General features: G+C 38.9%; 1 protein-coding gene across 7 annotated transcripts in view; it reads left to right on the top strand.

Moving 5' to 3' along the window:
- TRAF5 (TNF receptor associated factor 5) overlaps positions 1–21425 on the top strand; it is a 46069-nt gene extending 24644 nt beyond the window's left edge. For 6 of the 7 annotated variants that reach the window (XM_081297709.1, XM_081297707.1, XM_081297706.1 and 3 more), the window contains 10 exons: positions 231–449; positions 1785–1842; positions 4491–4592; positions 7788–7952; positions 8548–8625; positions 8908–8982; positions 11527–11619; positions 16457–16597; positions 17972–18140; positions 19063–21425. In XM_081297709.1, coding sequence (XP_081153835.1) covers positions 231–449; positions 1785–1842; positions 4491–4592; positions 7788–7952; positions 8548–8625; positions 8908–8982; positions 11527–11619; positions 16457–16597; positions 17972–18140; positions 19063–19640 — 1678 coding nt within the window. In that variant the 3' untranslated portion in view covers positions 19641–21425. The remainder of the gene's footprint in view (positions 1–230; positions 450–1784; positions 1843–4490; positions 4593–7787; positions 7953–8547; positions 8626–8907; positions 8983–11526; positions 11620–16456; positions 16598–17971; positions 18141–19062) is intronic. The other variant, XM_081297711.1, reaches the window with a different exon arrangement.
- Positions 21426–21895: the final 470 nt, after the last annotated feature.

Below are 21895 nucleotides of genomic sequence, written 5' to 3'. Positions count from 1 at the left end.
TCTTGCTAGAGGTCATCTGGACCAGCTTCCTGGCCCGGTACCCCAAGGTCATCTCACCTTTGCAGGAGCCTCCCCATTGGCAGGAAGTTATCATTGTTGTTAACAGATCATAACAGAATGAGCGTGCGGGTGATGTTCACTAATTTTGAAACAAGTAATTGAACACTTGGTGGCTGTATCGTTTGGGTGTTTTCACACTTAATTTTCCTTCTCTTCCCCCGACTCCCCAGAATGGCTTTTTCAGAAGAACAAGGAGGAGCCCCCTGTGGTTTCATCCGCCAGAATTCCAGCAACTCCATCTCCTTGGACTTTGAGCCCCACACAGAATACCAGTTTGTGGAGCAGTTGGAAGAGCGCTACAAATGTGCCTTCTGCCACTCGGTACTTCACAACCCCCACCAGACCGGTTGTGGGCACCGCTTCTGCCAGCACTGCATCCTGTCCCTGAGGTGAGTGGGCAGGGCCTGCAGCTCCAGCCACAGCAGGCCAGACCCAGGCGGCGTGTTCCTGGCATCTAAGAGTCAGCTGCGCCACTCAACGGTAATCATGGTTTTGGGAATTCCTGTCGCTGGCCACAGAACCACAATAGATAGGAGGAGCTTTCTCAGGGGTCCTCTGTGAGGGCCTAAAGAGTAACCTTCACTTTTTGCCACTTATGATATATACCTTTTCTCAAAACCCAGACTCTGCCCATTTTGCATGGCAGAATAGACCCAGTTGCACAGTCTGTCATGAGTTGCCTATCAAGAATGGATTGTATCTTACAGCATCTGTGTTGTAACTTCCCTGACTGTTCTTTCCTTGAGGTAAAGATGCTGTCACATACATACAGGACTTGTTGCCATGGCTGCTGCCCACTCCAGGGCAGCTATCAACCCTGTGTTAGTCAGATTTCCATCACTATAACAAAACACCTGAGATAATTAATTTATAATGAGAAAAGGCTTATTTTAGCTCTCATTTTTGGCGATTCCAGTCCCAAATGATCAATTGGCCCTGATATTATGGGCCTGTGGCAAGGTATCACATCGAGGCAAGGTCATGTGGTGGAGAAAAAACACTTACCTTATCAGACAGGAAACAAAGGAAAAGGAGAGAAGGGGGCTTGGGTCTCACTATCCCACTCCAAGGGCATGCCCCCAATGACCTAAGGACCTACCACTAGGCCCCAGCTCCTAAAAGTTCTACCATCTCCCAGTAGAACCAGCCTGGGGACCAATCCTTTAACACATGGGCCTTTGGGGACATTCAACATCCCAACTGTAGCAGCCTGGGTCATGCCATTTTGAAGATCAGGAGAGGTGAAGAAGCATTCTAAGGGGGCTTCTATAGGGTCATCAAGGTAGTTGTTTTATCCTGCTGACTTTGAAAAGGGTTATCAAGCACATTCTTATTTACTCACATGTTCATACATTCAGCACTTGCTCTCCTAAGCTCTAGTGTAGGGAGGTGAACAGCTGGAGTATAGTGTGGAAAAGGACCTGACATATGTCTTCTAGAATGTCTCAGTCAAGTGAAGGAGACAGATTATGGCAAAGGACAGGGGCATTTAACACTGTCTGGGGGACTCCATTTTTGACTATATACTGAAGGATGAATGGGAGTTTTTCAGGTAGACTGAAAGAAGGAGGGGCCCAGGGGTGCCTTCTGGGTAGAGAATAGCATGTGCAAAGTCAAGGTCCAGCCACCCAGGGATGGAGTGTAGCTAGAGTACTGGACTGCTCTTAAAAAAGCAATTGAGGTTAAATGTCTAATTCTGGCTCTATTTTTATTTTTCTCTCCAGAGAATTAAATGCAGTGCCAATCTGCCCTGTAGATAAGGAGGTTATCAAATCTCAGGAGGTAAGAAAATCACTACTTTGCCTTAGCATCTGTCTGGGTGATAGTGAAGAAGAAGCTGGCGTCCTGGGTTGAATTGGACCTTAAGGAGAGTGGTCAAGGGGGACCTTCCTTGGAGCCTCTATTTCTCTGTTTTCGGGTCAAGTCAGACCCTCCTACCCCTGTTTGAGAGAAGCTTGCCTGGGTCTTTGCTGACCACACCTCCCCCCAGGTCTCCTCTCCTGCTTCTTCCTCACCCACTTCCTACACTAGCTTTAGCCACCCCAAGCTGCTGGGAGAAGTGGAGCATCCTGCCTAGATTTCACCTTTTCATCTGGTTGATCCCTAAAACTTCCTTTTATTATATGTTTGTTAACAGCTTTATTGAGATATAATTCACATACCATGAAATTTACCTATTAAAGTGTAGAGTTCAGTAGTTTATAGTGTGTTTACAGGTTATTAAGCTACCATAGTATCTAATTCTAGAATATTGTCATTACCCCAAGAAGCAACCCCATGTCCAGTGCTGTAGTTACTCCCCACCCTCCCTCATCCTCAGCCCTTGTAAACTACTAATCTAGTTTCTGCTTCTATGGATTTTCTATTCTGGATATTTTTATATAAGTAGAATCACATAATATGTGACTTCTTGTATCTGGGTTATTTTACAGCATAATGTTTTCAAGGTTCATCCATGTTGTAGAACATATCAGTACCAAATTCATTTTTATTGCTGAATATCATTTCTTTGTATAGATATACCACTTTTGTTTGTCCATTCATTAGCTAATGGACACTTGGGTTGTTTCCCTTTTGAACTATAATGAGTAATACTGCTATAAGCATTCATATACAAGTGTTTATGTATTCCTATGTATTTCTCTTAATTATCTAAGAATGGAATTACTGGGTCATACTCTATGTTTAACATTATGAAAACTGCCAGAGTGTTTTCCAAAGCAACTGAACCATTTCTTTCTTTCTTTCTTATTTTGATTCACTCTTTTTCCTTTTCTTTATTGGTTATTTTTAGTTATATATTACAGTAGAATTCATTTTGATATAATTATACAACATGGAATATATATTATATATGTGTGTGTGTGTGAGTGTGTGTGTAGTGTGTGATAGATATATATGTGTATATATATAGGCTCTTGCATCTAGTTTTTTTATTTCTCCAGACCTCATAAAAATTTGCTATTCTGTCTTTTTTGAGTATAGCCTTACCTTGTATGTGAAGTGAATTCATTTGTGGTTTTAATTGCTTTTCCCCCTTGGCTAATAACATCGAGTATCTTTTCATATGCTTATTGGCAAAAATGACTATTCAATTCCTTTGCCTCTCTCTCTCTCTCTCTCTCTCTCTCTCTCTCTTTCTCTCTCTCTCTCTCTCTCTTTTTAAGTTCTGGGGATTGAACCCAGGGCCCTGTGCATGCAAAGCAAGCACTCTACCAACTGAGCTATATCCCCAGTTCCTCCTTTGCCTCCTTTTTAATTGGGTGATTTGTAATTGTTGAGTTATAAAAGTTCTTTGTATATTCTGGATATAAATTTCTTATCAGATATATGATTTGCAAATATTTTTCTCTCATTCTGTAGGTTGTTTTCATTTTCTTGATGGTATACTTTGAAGCACAAAAATTAATCATTTTGATTTTAAGTCCAATTTCTTTGGTTGCTTGTTCTTTTGGTGTTGTATCTAAGAAACTCTTGTATAATTTATGATCATGAAGCTCTTCTCTCTTAAGCTTTCCCTTAATTAGATTCAGTTTTCTTCCTCTAATATTGTGTTGCAGGATGTCCAAGCTTTACTTTCTCTGGGGCCTTCCCAAGGGACTGGTCTGATGTCCTTGCTTCTTCTCTAAACTCTTTATGATGGGTTTTGCAAATGCTTCTCAGAGGACTGTGCTATACCTAATGTCTGTCTGACCCACAAGATTAGGGCGGGGGTGGGGGGGTTGGCATACTACACCTTGGAGCAAATTTAGCCCACCACCTGTTTTCATATGATCTGTTAGCTAGGAAAATGGTTTTTGGTTTTATGTTTTTTTAAAAAAGGGGTTGAATTTCAAAATAAAAATTTACTTTAAAAATCAGAAAATGAGTAATTTTTGTGACACATGAAAAGTATATAAAATTCAAATTTCAGTGTCTGTAAATGTTTTATTGAAACACAGTCATGTCTGTTCCTGTAAGTATTGCGTGCGAAAGTTGAAATAAGGCAATAGAGATGGTTGTTATGTGGCTTACAAAGCTGAAAATATTTGCTGTCTGACAGAGAAAGTTTGCCAACTCCTGGTTAGTGCTGAATAGCAAGTCAGCACAGCTTCAGGGACATTCTCTGATTTACCCTGTGACAGGAAGCTGAAAGCATCACCCTTGGCCACAGCTCCACCTCCTAACCTTTACTGTGTGGGGTCAGATTCACCATGCGATTCTCCCAGCAGTAGCAGCCTTTTGCACTGAGTCTTGAGTTACCTCCCTTGTGGGATGTATGTATCTGAGATGGCCTTTTCTTTTAGTGTGGTGGTGAGTGTGATATTTCCATTCCAACTACTGGAAGTTTCCACCTGACTTCAGAGATATACTTGAAGATCAAACTTACAGTAGCTTCATTTGCATTGCTGTTCAGCATCGGAATAAGACCTATCATCTTTATCTTTTAGGTGTTTAAAGACAATTGCTGCAAAAGAGAAGTTCTCAATTTATACGTATATTGCAAAAATGCTCCTGGATGCAATGCCAAGGTTATTCTGGGACGATACCAGGTTGGTATTACTTAGGACCAATGTTTGCCTTTGCCTTTTTTTAAGTGACATTTGTTAAACCTGTTGATGTCACAGTGCCTGGGTCAGCATGAGAGAGGAATTCACTGGCTTAGCCCCAGAGGATTCCCAGCTAGTCATACAATGAGTGGCAGTGCTATAGCTGCCAAGGACCAAGGTGTAGGAAGGACACAGGGGGTACATGCTTTACTTGGTAGGGATCACTGAGCCAAAACAGAGGGTGTTGGACATGCCAGGCAAAACGAATGCACAAACAAGACTGTGTCATTTGGGGGTAACTGAAGGAGTTGGAGTCCCTGAGGTCAGAGCCAGGCATGACTGCAGAAAAACATGATGGTGAGGGTCCCTCCCTGAAAGCATCTGCTGTGTGTTGTTGTGGAGGGTGGGCTCTGATCTGCAGAGTTATGACCCAAGGCAGATCACACAGACCAGAAAGAAGTAGTATGTGGTTTAAAGGTGAGCTATTGATATGAGATGCCAACAAACTGGTATATAGGGGAAGTGTAGGTGAAAAGATTCGAATTTCTTTCATTCTGCGGGAGAAGGCTATTAATGGGAAGCTGGAAAAGTGGCCCTGCCAGGCCCATATCAGGTTTGATCACACTGAATGAGGGAAGACTCAGGCATCACCAGCTTCCAGGGAATTGCCTGGAGGCTGCTGAAATTTTCCCCTTACACCCACACAGTTTGGAACACGTATTTCAGATGATTCAGCCTTTTCTTTATCAAGCCTCCAAATCCCCCAGGCACTGAGGTAATAAATGTGTAAATGATTTCCTTCTTAACTCAGGGAGTGCTTTGGAGGCTCACAGAATATTTTTGCTTTCCTGTGACGGTTCTTGGCTACTTGCTATAAATGGTGGGGCCTAGAAGGAGGCCTCAGATCCAACTTTCTTGTCACTAAGCCCGTATAGAAAATTAGGCTCAAATGTGCCATCAGACAGCCATAGTGACCAGACCACAGGCTACTAGAGAACAGGGGCTAGTTTCTTTCAACCTGTTTGTTTGTTTCGTTTTGTTTTTAATTTCCTGCTAGGCGTGATGGCGGCACACACCTGTAATTCCAGTGACTCAGGAGGCTAAGACAGAGGATCACAAGTTCGAAGCCACCCTCAGCTTAGTGAGGCACTAAACAACTCAGCAAGACCCTGTCTCTAAATAAAATATAAAGAAGGGCTGGAGATGTGTCTCAGTGGTTAAGTGCCCCTGGGTTCAGTCCCTGGTACCAACCAAAAAAAAAAAAAAAAAAAGAGAGAGAGAGAGCAAATGAGAGAGGTCACCCCTAACTACCTCCATCTGGAAATGTCCCTCCCCTATCAGATTACTTTTTCCTTTCCACCCAATTTCCTTTTATTTCTTGTCCGCTTCCCCCTTGTGTGGCAAGGTATAGGATCTTACAGGTAGCAGAATTTTGATGACTATTGACTGGGTGTTTTGTCTCAATGAAATTTGGAAATTTCAATGTTGATTAATAAGAACCATTTGTTTCTTTTTTTTTTGCATGTCAAAAAGATCATTTATCATGATCAAGTGGGATTAATTCTAGGAAGGCAAAGATGGTTCAATTGTACACAATCAATAAAGGCAATATATCATGCTGAAAAAACAAAGAACAAAATAATAGGATTATCTGAATAAATACAGAAAAAGCATTTGGCAAAATTCAACATCCTTTTATAACAAAAACTCGGAACAAATTAAATTATGTTATGTCGTACCTCAACATAGCAAAGGCTCTATACCATAAACAATGGACATCTTACTGAGTGGGGAAAAGCTAGGATCTGGAACATGAAAAGGATGGCACTCTTAAAACTCGGGTTCAACATGGTGCTAGGAGTCTTAGCTGAACAATTAGGCAAGAGAAAAAAATTATCAGAAGCAAAGAAAAATAGCTATCATCTTTATCCTGCTGTTGAAAAATGCTGCTCTTTTCCTTCAGAGAAGGGTTAGCAAACTGTTTCTGCTAAGAGATAGACAGTAAATATTTTGGGCTCTTCAGGCTAGGTGGTCTCTATTGCAATTACTCAGCCTTCCCACTTTAGAAGCAAGCAGCCGTAGACAGTATGTGAATGAACAGGCATTCAATAAAACTTTATTTACAAAGACATGTAGCCAGGCCAGATGCAGCCAGTTGGCCTTAGCTTGCCAACTCTGAAGCAGATTTACAGGGAGACAAGCTCACTAAGGTTTTGGTACCTTGTCAGCATCACAAGAACTTGCAATGATCTAATGGTTTTTATTGAGATATGCCTGCTTTTAAAAATCTGGAACATGAAGAACCGTAAAATGAACACTATCATGTCCTTAATCTCTAAGGTTCTAGTTAAGAATATTTCCTGATTTTTTTTTTTTTTTTGGTGGGGGAAGGTACCAGGGATTGAACTCAGGGGCACTTGACCACTGAGCCATATCCCCAGCTCTATTTTGTATTTTATTTAGAGACAGGGTCTCACTGAATTGCTTAGCACCTTGCTTTTGCTGAGGCTGGCTTTGAACTGACGATCCTCCTGCCTCAGCCTCCTGAACCACTGGGACAGGTGTGCACCACCGTGCCCAGCAAGAATATTTCCTGATTTTATAAGTCTGACCATTCCTGTTACCTTTGGCCCATGAACTCATGTTTTCCTCTCTCTCTCTCTCTCTTTTAACCACTTCTAGAACACCTTCCTTTCCTTCTTCTTAGTTCTTTACTTTTCTTCATTGAGTTAGGAGATGCCCCTTTCTCCTTCCTTCTTTTGCTTCTGTCTTTTACCATTTGCTATGCACAAACCAGTATGAGGTGCTGGGGATGGAGAGTAAACAAAAGAAACAAAAAATGTCCTCAAAGAACTGGCAAGTTAATTGGCAAACCTAAGGAAAATATCCCAGGACTGACCTGAGAAAATGAGCAGATTCCTAGATCACCTAAAACAAATGGGATATGAATTTCCCTTCTCTTCTCCTGATTCCCACTAGACAAGGCTAGCTTTCAGAGCTCAGGTCCCAGCAGCCCTCTCCATGTCCTGTCCTTAGTAGATGCAGTGGGTGGCCTCAGGGACAGCTGGGGAAACGTTGCCCCCTCCTCCCCTGTGCCAGCCTTGCTGCCCAGCTGCGCCCCTCTTCTCTTGCCCTCACTGGACCTCCAGTTGGTCCCTCCCACCACCCTGTTCTGCAGCCTGTTGTTACCCCTCACAGGACCACCTTCAGCAGTGCTTGCTTCAAGCTGTGCAGTGTTCTAACAAGAACTGTCAGGAAGCAGTCCTCCGGAAAGACCTGAAGGAGCATTTGAGCGCATACTGTCAGTTTCGAGAGGAAAAGTGCCTTTATTGCAAAAAGGATGTGGTAGTGATCAACTTACAGGTAAGAAGCACAGTCGTCTCTGTGGGGCTGTGTTCCGAGTGGTCGCAATAAGGCAGGTGGGATACTAGAAGCACATTTCTGCATTTATTTATGTACAGAATCAGGTCTATAGAGTGAGATTATCTGAGTTCGAAAGGCTCTTGCTGGCAGGACTCTGTTCACTGATCACTGGCAAAAATAGCACTTGAACACCTGCCGTGTGTGAGTGTGGATGGAGTGGCGTGAGGCCTGGATCACAGGGAAGTGACGCGGATGGCTACACTCCAGATTGTGTGATCTAGCTGCAGAGGCTGGATGTAGGCAGGCAAAAGAGACCATGGGTACCTTTCACATGTGCCAGAGCAGCCACACTGGTAATTCCCCAGGCTGCCTTCTTTGAACCCCATGCCCTCTGACCTTCTTTTGGAATAATCAACAAATTTAAATTTTAAACTGAATTCATTTTCACTCAGAAAGCAAACTTTTTTGGAACTAAGCCATAACTTCCTGTGGAGAGCAAGACACATGAAATATATCCCCAAAGAGACAAGCCTACAATCACTATGAGGCCACAAAAAGAGACTTTCTCTGTTTTTCATCACTTTCTCTCTTTCAGAATCATGAAGAAAACTTGTGTCCTGAGTACCCGGTATCTTGTCCCAACAAGTGTTTGCAGATTATTCCAAGAACTAAGGTGACTAAATAGTCCTCTCTGTAGATTCTATATAAGATAAGTTTTAAGCAATCATTGTGGTGTTTGATAAAATTCCATAGGCAAAGGCCCATGGTAAATGTGTGTCTATCTTCCCTTTTCTTTGCTCTAAGAACTCTTAGATTTCATCCCAGCTTTTACCAGCTTCTCTCCTTTTCCCGGTCCCTCCATTCCTCCCAAGCCACCCCTGACTCCCTGCAGTTATACCAGACAGTTGAATAATCAGAGGCGAGTCTCTGTAGCTGAAGGTTGTCTGTTTTGAAGGTGAATGAACATCTGGCTGTGTGTCCTGAAGCCGAACAAGACTGTCCTTTTAAGCACTATGGCTGTACTGTAAAGGTATGAGATGTCTTTTTTTTTTAAAATATTTTTTAGCTGTTGATGGACCCTTATTTAATTTCCTTATATGTGGTTCTGAGAATCGAACCCAGCGCCTACACATGTGAGGCAAGCACTGTACCACTACTGAGCTGCAATCCCAGCCCTAGGAGATGTCTTTTTGTTCTTCCTTGCATTCTATTCTGAAACTCACTTGGTGAGTCATTATACTCATTGATTTCATTTAGGATGTATAAGGACATAGAATTTTGAGAACTTTGAGATTAGGTTTCTCCAGAGAAGCAGAACTTAATATAAACACACACACATGGGGTGGAATTTGTTTTAAGGAATTGGCTCCTGCAGTTGTGGGGGTTAGGCAGGCCAGTGATCTGGAAACTTGCACTGGAATTTCTGTGTTGTAGTCTTTAGAAGCAGCGCTTCTTCAGGAAACTTAATTCTTTGCTGGTAAGGCCTTCAACTGATTGGATGGGACCCATCCACATTGCACATGGGTAATATTCACTTAAGGTCTACCAATTGTGTTAATCACAACTACAAAAATACCTTCACAGCAACACCTAGATGAGTTTTGACCAAACAATTAGGCACCATAGCTCAGTCAGGTTGACCCATAATATTAACCATCATAGTAATAATTTCTAATTCTGGCTCTACTTTCTTCATCACCTTTTGGAACCTTCCAGCATCCCATCATTACAAATCTTGGTTTTATGGTACTTCTATATATCACCAATTATTTTGAAGAAAAGTGACTTAAAATCATGTTTAAAATTTATTTTATAGATTTTTTATTGCTTTGAAAATTTATTTTTACTTTTGTTACTTTTTAAATGCCTTCAAAACAATTCTTCAATAAATTATGTATCAAATTAAAAATAAAAGAAAATGGAGTCTGATCTCTACTTCAATTCTTTAAACAGATTTCAAATGGATCAAAGTTGTAGACATTTAAATATATCTTGCTTTGTATTATCATTCCAGGTTTTCTGAAAATCTAAATCCAAAATAAAGTTTATTTTAAAAATTCTAAAAATACTAGAAAAAAGATGAGTGGATTTTTTTCTTCTTTTCTTTGGAGGGGGAGGTACTGGGGATTGAACCCAGGAGTGTTCTACATCTGAGCTATATCTCAAGCACTTTTTACTTTTTATTTTGAGACAGAGACTCACTAAGTGGCTGAGACTGGGATTACAGGTGTGTGCCCTTACACCAGGCTGAATTTTTTCATTCCCTAAAATAAAGAAGCCCTTTCTTAGATGACTAAGAACAACATCAGAAATCATCTTTTTTGGGGGGTGGGATCACTTAACCACTGAGCCACATCCTCAGTCCTTTTTCATATTTATTTAGATACAGGGTCTCATATAGTTGATTAGCATCTTGCTAAATTGCTGAGGCTGGCTTTGAACTCAAGATCCTCCTGCCTCAGCCTCCTGAATCGCTGGGATTACAGGTGTGTACCACCACCCATGGCCCAGAAGTCGTCATTTTGATAAATTTAATCACAAATATTTAAAACTTCTGAGTGTGTTGGATTTCTAAAATACCATAAATAATAACGTCAAATGGCAAACCACAAATTTGGAGAGGAGGGAGAATCTCTAACATGACTAGACCAAAAAAAAAAATGGGAGTTGTTTTCTTTATTATACAAATAATTATTACATATGAATAAGTTATTCAACTTAATAGGAAAGTAGGCAAAGGAAAAAATGAGCAGTTTGAGAAAAAAAATCCAGTTGACTGATAGATGTAAGAAGAGGTGCTCAATTTCACTCTTACATAAATATAACAGGAAATATAATTTCACCATCAAATTGACAAAGACTAAAAAAATTATAGTATGTAGTTGTTTTCAAGGGTAGTTTTATTATATCTATGAAAATTAGAAATGAACCCAAGGCTGAGCATATAGTTCAATTGGTAGAGTGCTTGCCTGACATGCACATGACCCTGGGTTCAATCCCAAGCATCACACACATACACACACACACACACACACACACACACACACAACACACACACAAAGAACCCATATATTAACCCTGCAATTCTTCTACTAAGAATTTATTACAGAAATCTTTTCTTAAGTGTACAGTGATCACACACATATACAAACACACACAACAGTGCATATTGTAGCATTGTTTGTATAGCAAACTCCCCAACACAACAACCTTTGAGTTTAACAATAAAGGACCAACTATATAATTATATATTCAATTTTAGAATACTATGCATCTCATAAGCAGAATGAGATAAATAGAAAAAAAGAAATAGCATCTCATTTATGCTATATATAGGGTAAAGATTCTCTGTGTAAGTAAGTTTAAGATTGCCTCATGGGTACTATAGAACCCCAAAGCTGGAAAAGAGACTTGGTGGAGTCAGTTTTCCAGCAACCCACCTAGAGAGGGTTGCATATTTAAACTCTTATAGCAAGCAAAGTTGCTAAGCTTCTGCATTAGCAAAATATTCCACTGCTTTTCTTATTTTTGGAGCCTCTCAGTCACTGGACTTCTTTTTCTCTTAATCTTGAAGGATAAGCGGGGGAACCTGCAGGAGCATGAACATTCAGCCTTGCGGGAACACATGCTTCTGGTTTTAGAAAAGAACTTTCAATTAGAAGAACAGGTAAGTCTTCACGAATTCACAGATAAAGGGAGGCCATGGAATTGCTGGGGTTTGCCTGTTTTATCTTGCTACTTTTACATTCTTCTCTGTTCAGTATAAGTTGTTTGGAGATAGATGTTTTTCTACCAGTGGCCAGACAGACTCATAGGATTATAGAACCTTAGTTTCCTTTGCTCCTCCTCCAATTGGGGCGCTATGCTAAGCCCCAGGCTAGCATCATTCTGAATGGAGAAAAATTGAAGGCATTCCCTCTAAATTCTGGAACAAGACAGGGATGCCCTCTATCTCCACTTCTATTCAATATAGTTCTCGAAACACTGGCCAGAGCAATTAGACAGACGAAAGAAATTAAAGGCATAAAAATAGGAAAAGAAGAACTTAAATTATCACTATTTGCAGATGACATGATTCTATACCTAGCAGACCCAAAAGGGTCTACAAAGAAACTATTAGAGCTAATAAATGAATTCAGCAAAGTGGCAGGATATAAAATCAACACGCATAAATCAAAGGCATTCCTGTATATCAGCGACAAACCCTCTGAAATGGAAATGAGGACAACCACTCCATTCACAATATCCTCAAAAACAATAAAATACTTGGGAATCAACCTAACAAAAGAGGTAAAAGACATATACAATGAAAACTACAGAACCCTAAAGAGAGAAATTGAAGAAGATCTTAGAAGATGGAAAAATATACCCTGTTCATGGATAGGCAGAACTAACATCATCAAAATGGCAATATTACCAAAAGTTCTCTATAGGTTTAATGCAATGCCAATCAAAATCCCAACGGCATTTCTTGTAGAAATAGAGAAAGCAATCATGAAATTCATATGGAAAAATAAAAGACCCAGAATAGCAAAAACAATGCTAAGCAGGAAGGGTGAATCAGGTGGTATAGCGATACCAGACTTCAAACTATACTACAGAGCAATAGTAACAAAAACAGCATGGTATTGGTACCAAAACAGGCGGGTGGACCAATGGTACAGAATAGAGGACACAGAAACCAACCCACAAAACTACAACTTTCTTATATTTGATAAAGGGGCTAAAAGCATGCAATGGAGGAAGGATAGCATCTTCAACAAATGGTGCTGGGAAAACTGGAAATCCATATGCAACAAAATGAAACTGAATCCCTTTCTCTCGCCATGCACAAAAGTTAACTCAAAATGGATCAAGGAGCTTGATATCAAACCAGAGACAAGGCATCTGATAGAAGAAAAAGTTGGCTACGACCTACACACTGTGGGGTCGGGCTCCAAATTCCTCAATAGGACATCCATAGCACAAGAATTAATATCTAGAATCAACAAATGGGACTTGCTCAAACTAAAAAGTTTTTTCTCAGCAAAAGAAACAATAAGAGAGGTAAATAGGAAGCCAACATCATGGGAACAAATTTTTACTCCTCACACTTCAGATAGAGCCCTAATATCCAGAGTATACAAAGAACTCAAAAAATTAGACAATAAGATAACAAATAACCCAATCAACAAATGGGCCAAGGACCTAAACAGACACTTCTCAGAGGAGGACATACAATCAATCAACAAGTACATGAAAAAATGCTCACCATCGCTAGCAGTCAGAGAAATGCAAATCAAAACCACCCTAAGATATCATCTCACTCCAGTAAGATTGGCAGCCATTAAGAAGTCAAGCAACAACAAGTGCTGGCGAGGATGTGGGGAAAAGGGTACACTTGTACATTGCTGGTGGGACTGCAAATTGGTGCAACCAATTTGGAAAGCAGTATGGAGATTTCTTGGAAAGCTGGGTATGGAACCACCATTTGATCCAGCTATTCCCCTTCTGGGTCTATTCCTTAAAGACCTAAAAACAGCATGCTACAGGGACACTGCTACATCAATGTTCATAGCAGTACAATTCACAATAGCAAGACTGTGGAAGCAACCTAGATGCCCTTCAATAGACGAATGGATAAAAAAAAAAATGTGGCATTTATACACAATGGAGTATTACTCTGCATTAAAAAATGACAAAATTATAGAATTTGGAGGGAAATGGATGGCATTAGAGCAGATTATGCTAAGTGAAGCTAGCCAATCCCTAAAAAACAAATGCCAAATGTCCTCTTTGATATAAGGAGAGTAACTAAGAACAGAGTAGGGAAGAAGAGCATGAGAAAATGACTAATATTAAACAGGGGTGAGAGGTGGGAGGGACAGGGAGAGAGAAGGGAAATTGCTTGGAAATGGAAGGAGACCCTCAGGGTTATACAAAATTATATACAAGAGGAAGTGAGGGGAAAGGGAAAAATAATACAAGGGGGAGAAATGCATTACAGTAGAGGGGGTAGAGAGAGAAGAGTGGAGGGGAGGGGAGGGGAGGGGGGATAGTAGAGGATAGGAAAGGCAGCAGAATACAACAGACACTAGTATGGCAATATGTAAATCAGTGGAAGTGTAACTGATGTGACTCTGCAATCTGTATACGGGGTAAAAATGGGAGTTCATAACCCACTTGAATCAAAGTGTGAAATATGATATATCAAGAACTATGTAATGTTTTGAACAACCAATAAAAAAATTTAAAAAAAATAAAGACTATATCAATATGTAAATTTACTTGAAATTAAAAAAAATAATAGAACCTTAGGACTGGAAGGTAATTTTGAGATCTTAAGGTACAATCTCCTTATTCAAGAGATGATGTAACCAAGCTCAAAGAAATGTTGATGTGTTTGTAACTGATAGGTGGTAGAATTCAATCTCAAGTCCATCTCCTCTGACTTTAAATCCAGTGTGCTTCATGGTGTACTTTACAGCCTCACCATAGCCTGTCCACACACTTTTCAGTTCTTACCTGGCATGCAGTAGGTGTTTAATGGTTTTTTTCCTTCCCTCTCTCTTTGACATACTCTACTTAAGCTCTGAGTACAGTGCCTGGTACATAATAAGCATTAAGTGGAGGCAAGATGCTAGAGGTGGTGGTGGTGAAGGCTCATGTGAATGGGATGACGAGGGAGCATGGAGAGACATTCTGAGGTTGAAAGGGATTGCTGTAAGCTTGGAAGGTGGGGAACATAGGAATTATTATTAATAATTATTAATGAGATGGACTCCACAAGAACAGGAGAAGGTTAGAAGTGATGGCAGGGAGAAGTGATGCTGACTTTGGTTTGGTTCTAAGTAGAAATCTGCCCCAGTGGTCTACAAAGAAGATTCTGAGGCCCAAGGTCAAGAGCTTGTTATAATAGTTTAAGCATGCATTCATCAGGCACACATGCAGTGCCTTCTGTGTGCCAGGACTGTGCTAGGCCCTGGTGATAAATGAATGAGATATAGCCTCAAGAAACAGTTTAGTGGAGTAAAAGGAACAAAACAACAACAAAAGCAAATTGTAAGAGTGGTAAGGATAAGTTATACATAGGAATGTAGATAGAGTATTGTGGAATATAGATAGGGTAATCTGAGTAGATAGTATTGGTCAGGAAATATTTCTGAGAAGACATACCCTTGAATGGCAGCTTAAAAAGCTGCCAACCTAAAAAGTTTTAGATGAAGATGGAAGTGTTTGAGTGAGCAGGGCCTGATGGGAACTAGGAGTTGTGTAATCTTGATGGCCAGGTTGAACTTAGGTTCTGAATGGGCATGAGCCCAAAAGCATAGCCAGGGGCAGATCAAGTAGGGGGCCCAGTGTAACCTGAAAAAGAAGAACACACATTTTAAGTGGGGAAGGCATGAGATCAGATTTGTCTCTTAATATTATTCTGGTCACAGTATGGAGCATGAATTGACTAAAGACAAGGAGAGCATTCATGCATTCATTTATTAAACAAATATTTATCAAGCACCTACACCCATTCAGTCGCTGGAGTTACAGTGGACTGTGAAATCTTCATCAATCCAGTTCCCACAGAACTTCCTGGTATATGTCAGGGTAGAAGGTGTAATGTAGACCCAGTTAGGAAGCTGTTTGTCACAGCTCAGGTGAAAAATAATGAAGGTTGAAATGAGAGGAAGTGAGAAATGGTTTTAAGAACTTTTTTGTTTGTAGTCTTGTGTTTTAGGAGTTAAAAGTTGGCAAACATTCCAGATTGAATGGATGTGAGGATAAGAGAAGGATTGTCTAGGATTGCTTTTAAGTTTCTGGTTGTTTCCCTCAAATAGATTACAAATTCTAAGTAAACAGACTTCTCATTTGTTTTGCCTACTACTTCCTAGTTCATATGCTGGGAGGGTTACTTAAACCCTCTTCTGTTTTATCTTCTTTAAAAAAAGTGGAACAAATATTTGCACCTTAACTTATAGGGTTCTTTGAAGATTAAAAGAGCTAATAAATATAAGGGTATGATAGAAATTGGGAAGAAAATGCTTTAAACATTACTAAAATATAGCAAAAATTACTTTAAAATCATGTACATATAATATATAATGTAAATTACATATACGTTAAATATTATGTATATAATATATAACTTATTTATATACCTATATGTTATTTATATTACATATGTTATTATTACATATACGTTATATGTTATATACATAATATATAATGTGGTATGGTGATCAGTACTCTGGTTATTTAGTAAGCGTGTACTTGAATGGGTGAAGTGAACAAGTTCAGTAAATTCAGCTAAGTGATGTCATTTTATTAGGTGAACCATCATAATAGGTTAAGTATAGAATAAGCTGATGAGAAATTCTGTGGGTCCGATTTTTAGAAACCACCTGCAAATGTTTTCCTAGAATTTATGTATATTTTTCCTAGAAACACATTCTTAACTGCAAGGACTATTTTAGCTGGAATGTATACATTTTAATGACCTCATTTTTTCTCATTCACATCCCTGTTACTAGATTTCTGACTTATATAAGAGCCTAGAACAAAAAGAAAGTAAAATCCAGAAGCTAGCAGAAACTGTAAAGACATTTGAAAAGGAATTCAAGCAGTTTTCACATTTATTTGGCAAAAATGGAAGCTTTCTCTCAAATATCCAGGTGAGAAATGGCCTTTTTACTCAATGCAAATATCTGGCTTTTTCTTTGAGCTTTTAAAGTGGAAATAATTTTAAATATATAGATATATGATAAGAATAACATGGTGCAAATAACATGTCCTCTGCCCAGATTCGTCCATTGTCAATGTTTTGTCCCATTTGCTTCATTTGCACCTTTCCCCCTCCAGCAAGTGTGTGTGTGAGTTTGTTCTTTCTGAACCATTGAGAATGCACTACAAATATTACAAACTTTTACCTCTACGTGCTTCAGTATTTATTTCCTAATAAAGATCATCTTTTTCATAAGCCCACCACATGTAGAAATGTCAATAAATTTAATATTTATATAATACTTTCATATAACTTAGGGAATTAGGGTTTTAATTAATGTTGGGTGAGTATTATTTTATTTCAGATTCTTTGAGAGCATCTGTAGTTCTGCATTTTGTAGGGAACAAAGTGAAACTATTCCCTTGGAGAGAAAATGCTTTAAGCATCATTAAAATATAGAAAAAAATTACTTTGTAAATCATGAATGTTAAATAATCACACATGGATTCCTAATGAATAATGTCTTCATCATGATTAAAAATTCAGAGTGAAAGATTTCAAGACATATAGAATGATTAGTATATTTGAAATCTAATTTATCCCAGAAAACCTAGAAATCTAGGCCATATAATTTTCATACTTAGTCAGCATATTTAATTTGTGTGTGTATAATATGTGTGTATATTTACATATACATATATTTGCATGTTTATGTGTGTATAAATATTTGTGTCCAGGAAAAAAGTAATCCATTATATGTTACTTTCTCAATTCTGGTATTGGTTTAATACAAAGACCAACCAGTTAGAATGAAGGCACTTAGGACAAGGTAGTTTTATTTAATCTCTTTCACCCAAGAGAACAATCAAACATTTAGGTCTCTTTAGGCCTTCAGTTCCACTTGCAGTGCTCAGGCCGGAATAGGTGGGTCTGTTTGCAGGACCCTCTGCCTTCTAGCAGAGCAGGAGTGAATCTAGAAAGCAGCATCTAAGAGAAGGAAGTGATAAGGCAAGAGGAGAGACAACCAGAGAAAGACATATAAAGATGGTTTAGAGAAACAAGCACAGAAAAACTGGAGGAGGAGTAAAAATTAAGAAGAAAGGTTCAAAGATTTGGAACAGTAGTTGGGATAAGAGAGGAGAAGGAAGGTAATTAGGAGCTTGTCTCTCTGAAGTCCTCATTGATTTTTCTGAATTGTGTATTTTTCATTTCATTAATTGATTAAGTAACAAATGTTTTGAGTTGAAAAATTTTAATCTCAACACGTCACTAAAATATTGACTTAAAAGTTATTTTAACGTTATGATCCATTTTCTGCTGAAAGGTTCTTGCCAGTCACATGGACAAGTCTGCTTGGCTAGAAGCTCAAGTGCGTCAGTTATTACAAATGGTTAACCAGCAACAAAATAAATTTGACCTAAGGCCTTTGATGGAAGCGATTGATACGATGAAACAGAAAATTACCCTATTAGAAACCAATGATCAAAGATTAGGTATGTCTAATATTTTACTTCTCTTTTGGTGATTCATTTATCGGCATGTATGCATGACACAAGCAAACATCTTGTAGAATAATCACATCTCTCCAGGATAAATAATGGCTGAATTTATTATTTGTAAAAAAGGAGTGTGAGATTCTGGCTGCTCAGGCAAAAATGAGGGAGGCTTGAATGGGGAGTGGAAACATCAAGGGGTAGAAATGGGCCAGGAAATTCCAAGAACAGGGAGTGGTGATTTTTAAGGAGAGTGGAAAATGAGAAAGTTAAGGGAGAATGTGATAAGATGATTTTGATATCAAAAAACCAGAAGAGTTTGGCTATTTAAAAGAGTTCTGATTAGAAGAGTATGGGACTCACCATGTCAATTCATGCTATGCAAATGCAGTGTTTGATCTACACTTTGGCAAGCCTCTTAAGAGTACACATTCCTAGCAAGGCATTCATGCCTGAAATCTCAGTGACTCAGGAAGGATGGGCAGGAGGATCATGAGTTCAAAGCCAACCTCAGCAAAAGGTCCTAAGCAGGCCCTTAGCCAGGCCCTAAGCAACTTTGCAAGACACTGTCTTAAAATTAAAAAAAATTAAAAAGGACTGGATATGGTTCAGTGATTAAGCCAAGCACTCATGGGCTCAGTCCCCAGATTAAACACACACACACACACACACACACACACACACACACACACAATTTCTTTGTGTATGTGTGTTTTACGTGTGTGTTTTGTTTTGTTTGCAAAGACTTACTGTTCACTGAGTTAATATTATTAATATAAGTGGTTCATTTATGGGCATTGAATTCAGTCCATCGTTAGGAGTCAGAATTTTATTGTTTCTCTTCAGGTAATAAAATTCCACTTTGGGCAAATTTTAAAGAAACTTCTCAGGCGATGAAACCTTTTGTTTGTTTCCTTTGCAGTTGTTTTGGAAGGGGAGACTAACAAACATGATGCACACATTAATATTCATAAAGCACAGTTGAATAAAAATGAAGAGCGATTTAAACTGCTGGAGGGTGCCTGCTATAATGGAAAGCTCATTTGGAAGGTGACAGACTACAAGATGAAGAAGAAGGAGGCAGTGGACGGGCACATAGTGTCCATCTTCAGTCAACCCTTCTACACCAGCCGCTGTGGCTATCGGCTCTGTGCCAGAGCATACCTGAATGGGGATGGGTCTGGCAAGGGAACCCACCTGTCCCTGTACTTTGTGGTGATGCGAGGAGAGTTTGACTCACTCTTGCAGTGGCCATTTAAGCAGAGGGTAACTCTGATGCTTCTAGACCAAAGTGGCAAAAAGAACCACATAATGGAGACCTTCAAAGCTGACCCCAATAGCAGCAGCTTTAAAAGACCTGATGGGGAGATGAACATTGCATCTGGCTGTCCCCGCTTTGTGGCTCATTCCACTTTGGAGAATTCGAAGAACACCTACATTAAAGATGACACCCTGTTCTTGAAAGTGGCTGTGGATTTAACTGATCTGGAGGATCTCTAGTTCACTGTTCCTGGGGTGATAGGAAAACTTCTTGGGTTCTAAAGCATGGTTCACTTGATTATCATATTGAGCTGGACTTCACTCAATGTATTTGGCTTTTTGCCTTTAATGTTTAAAGTCAGTTGAAAACGTCTAAATGCTGTCTTTTTACATTCTACTCTGGTGAAGTTTGTAATTTAAAAATCCTAGAATGTCCTATTTATATTTTTATATCTCACGAAAGATGGTAAGTTTCTTGAAAACCAGGTCTGGGGCTTATCTCTTTTGCTGGTGCTTAGTGAGGTGTATCAGACACTCTACAGTATTCAATGTTGTTGAGGACACAGAAGTATTAGAATTCCCAACTGAAAAATATTTTTGTATTTATTGTTTGGACTGTTGATTCTATCTCTGACCTTAAAACGGGAAAAGCCCTCTTTTCAAAGGTAGGCTGTTCCGGTTAAGTAGTGCATGACATAATTAGAAGTCAATATAATAGGCCCAGTTTGGACCCGATTTTTTCATTTAAATACTAAATTTTGGGAAATTACTGCACTCTTAAATGTTTTCATGAAATTCACCAAAAGTCTGCATAAGAACTGGTAAATGGCATAAACATTTTCATTCTTCTTCTTGAAGTAAACCAGAAAGCATTACATATTGTGTGTGTATGTGTGTGTGCACACGCACATGAATGTATAGAGAGCTAGCCAGCTAAAGTGAAGATTTTATTAGGGTCTCTAATGTCACAAATGTGTAAAAGGAATTTAAAACCTAAGGAGAAAACCATTAAAATTTCGAGTGGCAGAAGTACTCCCAATCCAAAACTGATTGCTGAAAATAGTATCTCCTTTTTCTTTTTGGAGACCTTTTGAATTTATAAATTGGCATGAAAATGGGCATTTAGTCAGCTTGTGAAGTTTCTTTTAGAGTCCTGAGTACTTTGCAAAGAACAGAAATGATCATATTCTTATACTTTTATCTGTATAGACCTAAGGGTGTATATATAAATCAAGATGAGTCCTTATTACTTTTGATAAGCATGACTTTAACAAAAACTGAAATACTGTTTTCCTGATTAGAAATAAATTATTATGCCATTACCATTGCTCATATGTGGGCTGGCTCTCCTGAGCATGCAAGGACAAGTTACATGACCCAGTGGTCACTGAAGAGCAGCTCACTTGGGTGATGGCCATGCATCTTACACTTTCTAAAGAAGAAACATGATTAGGCTTATGGGAATTACGGGAATCTTACTCTCTTTTATGGTACTTCCAATATACTAAAGACTCCTACTGCAGGAATCACTCCAAAGGATTAAATTCAATGAAAAAAGTGCACAATGGAAAGAACTGTAGTGAATTAACTCTAATATAGTTAAAGGTCTACACATCACCTCAGACAAACTCAGGATGCATTCTGTAGCCTACAATGCCAGACCCAGAGGTTTCTGCATGTTTGTTCTGTTTTTAATCATGTCCAAGGTCACTCTCTGTGTCTCTGTTGAGTAACAGGTCATTTTGTTGTAATTAGTTTTAAGCAGTTCATGTCGAAAACATTTAAAAGTGAATTTGTCAAAATATTACCTATCTTATGCACATAAAATGTCTTCTATGCATATAAAATATGTCATGGTTTGCTTAGCAGTTCAGAGTCCCTTAATCACTGAAATAGTGATTAAGTGATCATAGATTAAGGAATAAAAAGTACACCTTTTTCAGAAGAGCTGTGATTCTTTAAAAAGTGAATTCTTGTAATCTAATTTTCCTCTCTTATGGTCTGAACTGTTTTTATTCTGTATAAACAATACTTAAATTTTTATTTTCATTTTTGTCTACTGTCAGTTTTTGATGAAGAAAAAAACAATATTCTAGACATAATACTGGAGTTAACATCCTTGAAAAAGGTTTATAAGGATCACAGTAGGATGGGAGATGGGGGAACATATTAATACATATTGACTAGTCTGAATTCTGACCAAATTTGACATTTTTTAGAGAAATAAGAGATAGTCGCAGCTGGATTCAATATAAGTGCCAGTCCTAAATATAATAAGAGAGCAAGATATAAACCTTTCATGGGGTCCCTGGACAATCAATCCACACCACTGACTACCTTGTCTCTCTTAGAAAGTGGTTGGAGACATGTGTCTCAATCATATAAGAATTCTGAGCTGGAGATAAAGATTTGATGGATGCACAGGAAGGGACCTTGGGAAAAACACATTTTATGGGAGGAAGAAGAGAAGCCTGCAGAGCATCTGGAGAAGGAAC

Source organism: Spermophilus citellus (genome assembly GCF_964194105.1).
Source record: "Spermophilus citellus genome assembly, chromosome: 6".
In the NCBI taxonomy this organism is placed as follows: Eukaryota; Metazoa; Chordata; class Mammalia; order Rodentia; family Sciuridae; genus Spermophilus; species Spermophilus citellus.
The sequence above is the reverse complement of the archived record's forward strand: the minus strand, read 5'-3'. Positions and strand labels throughout refer to the sequence as shown.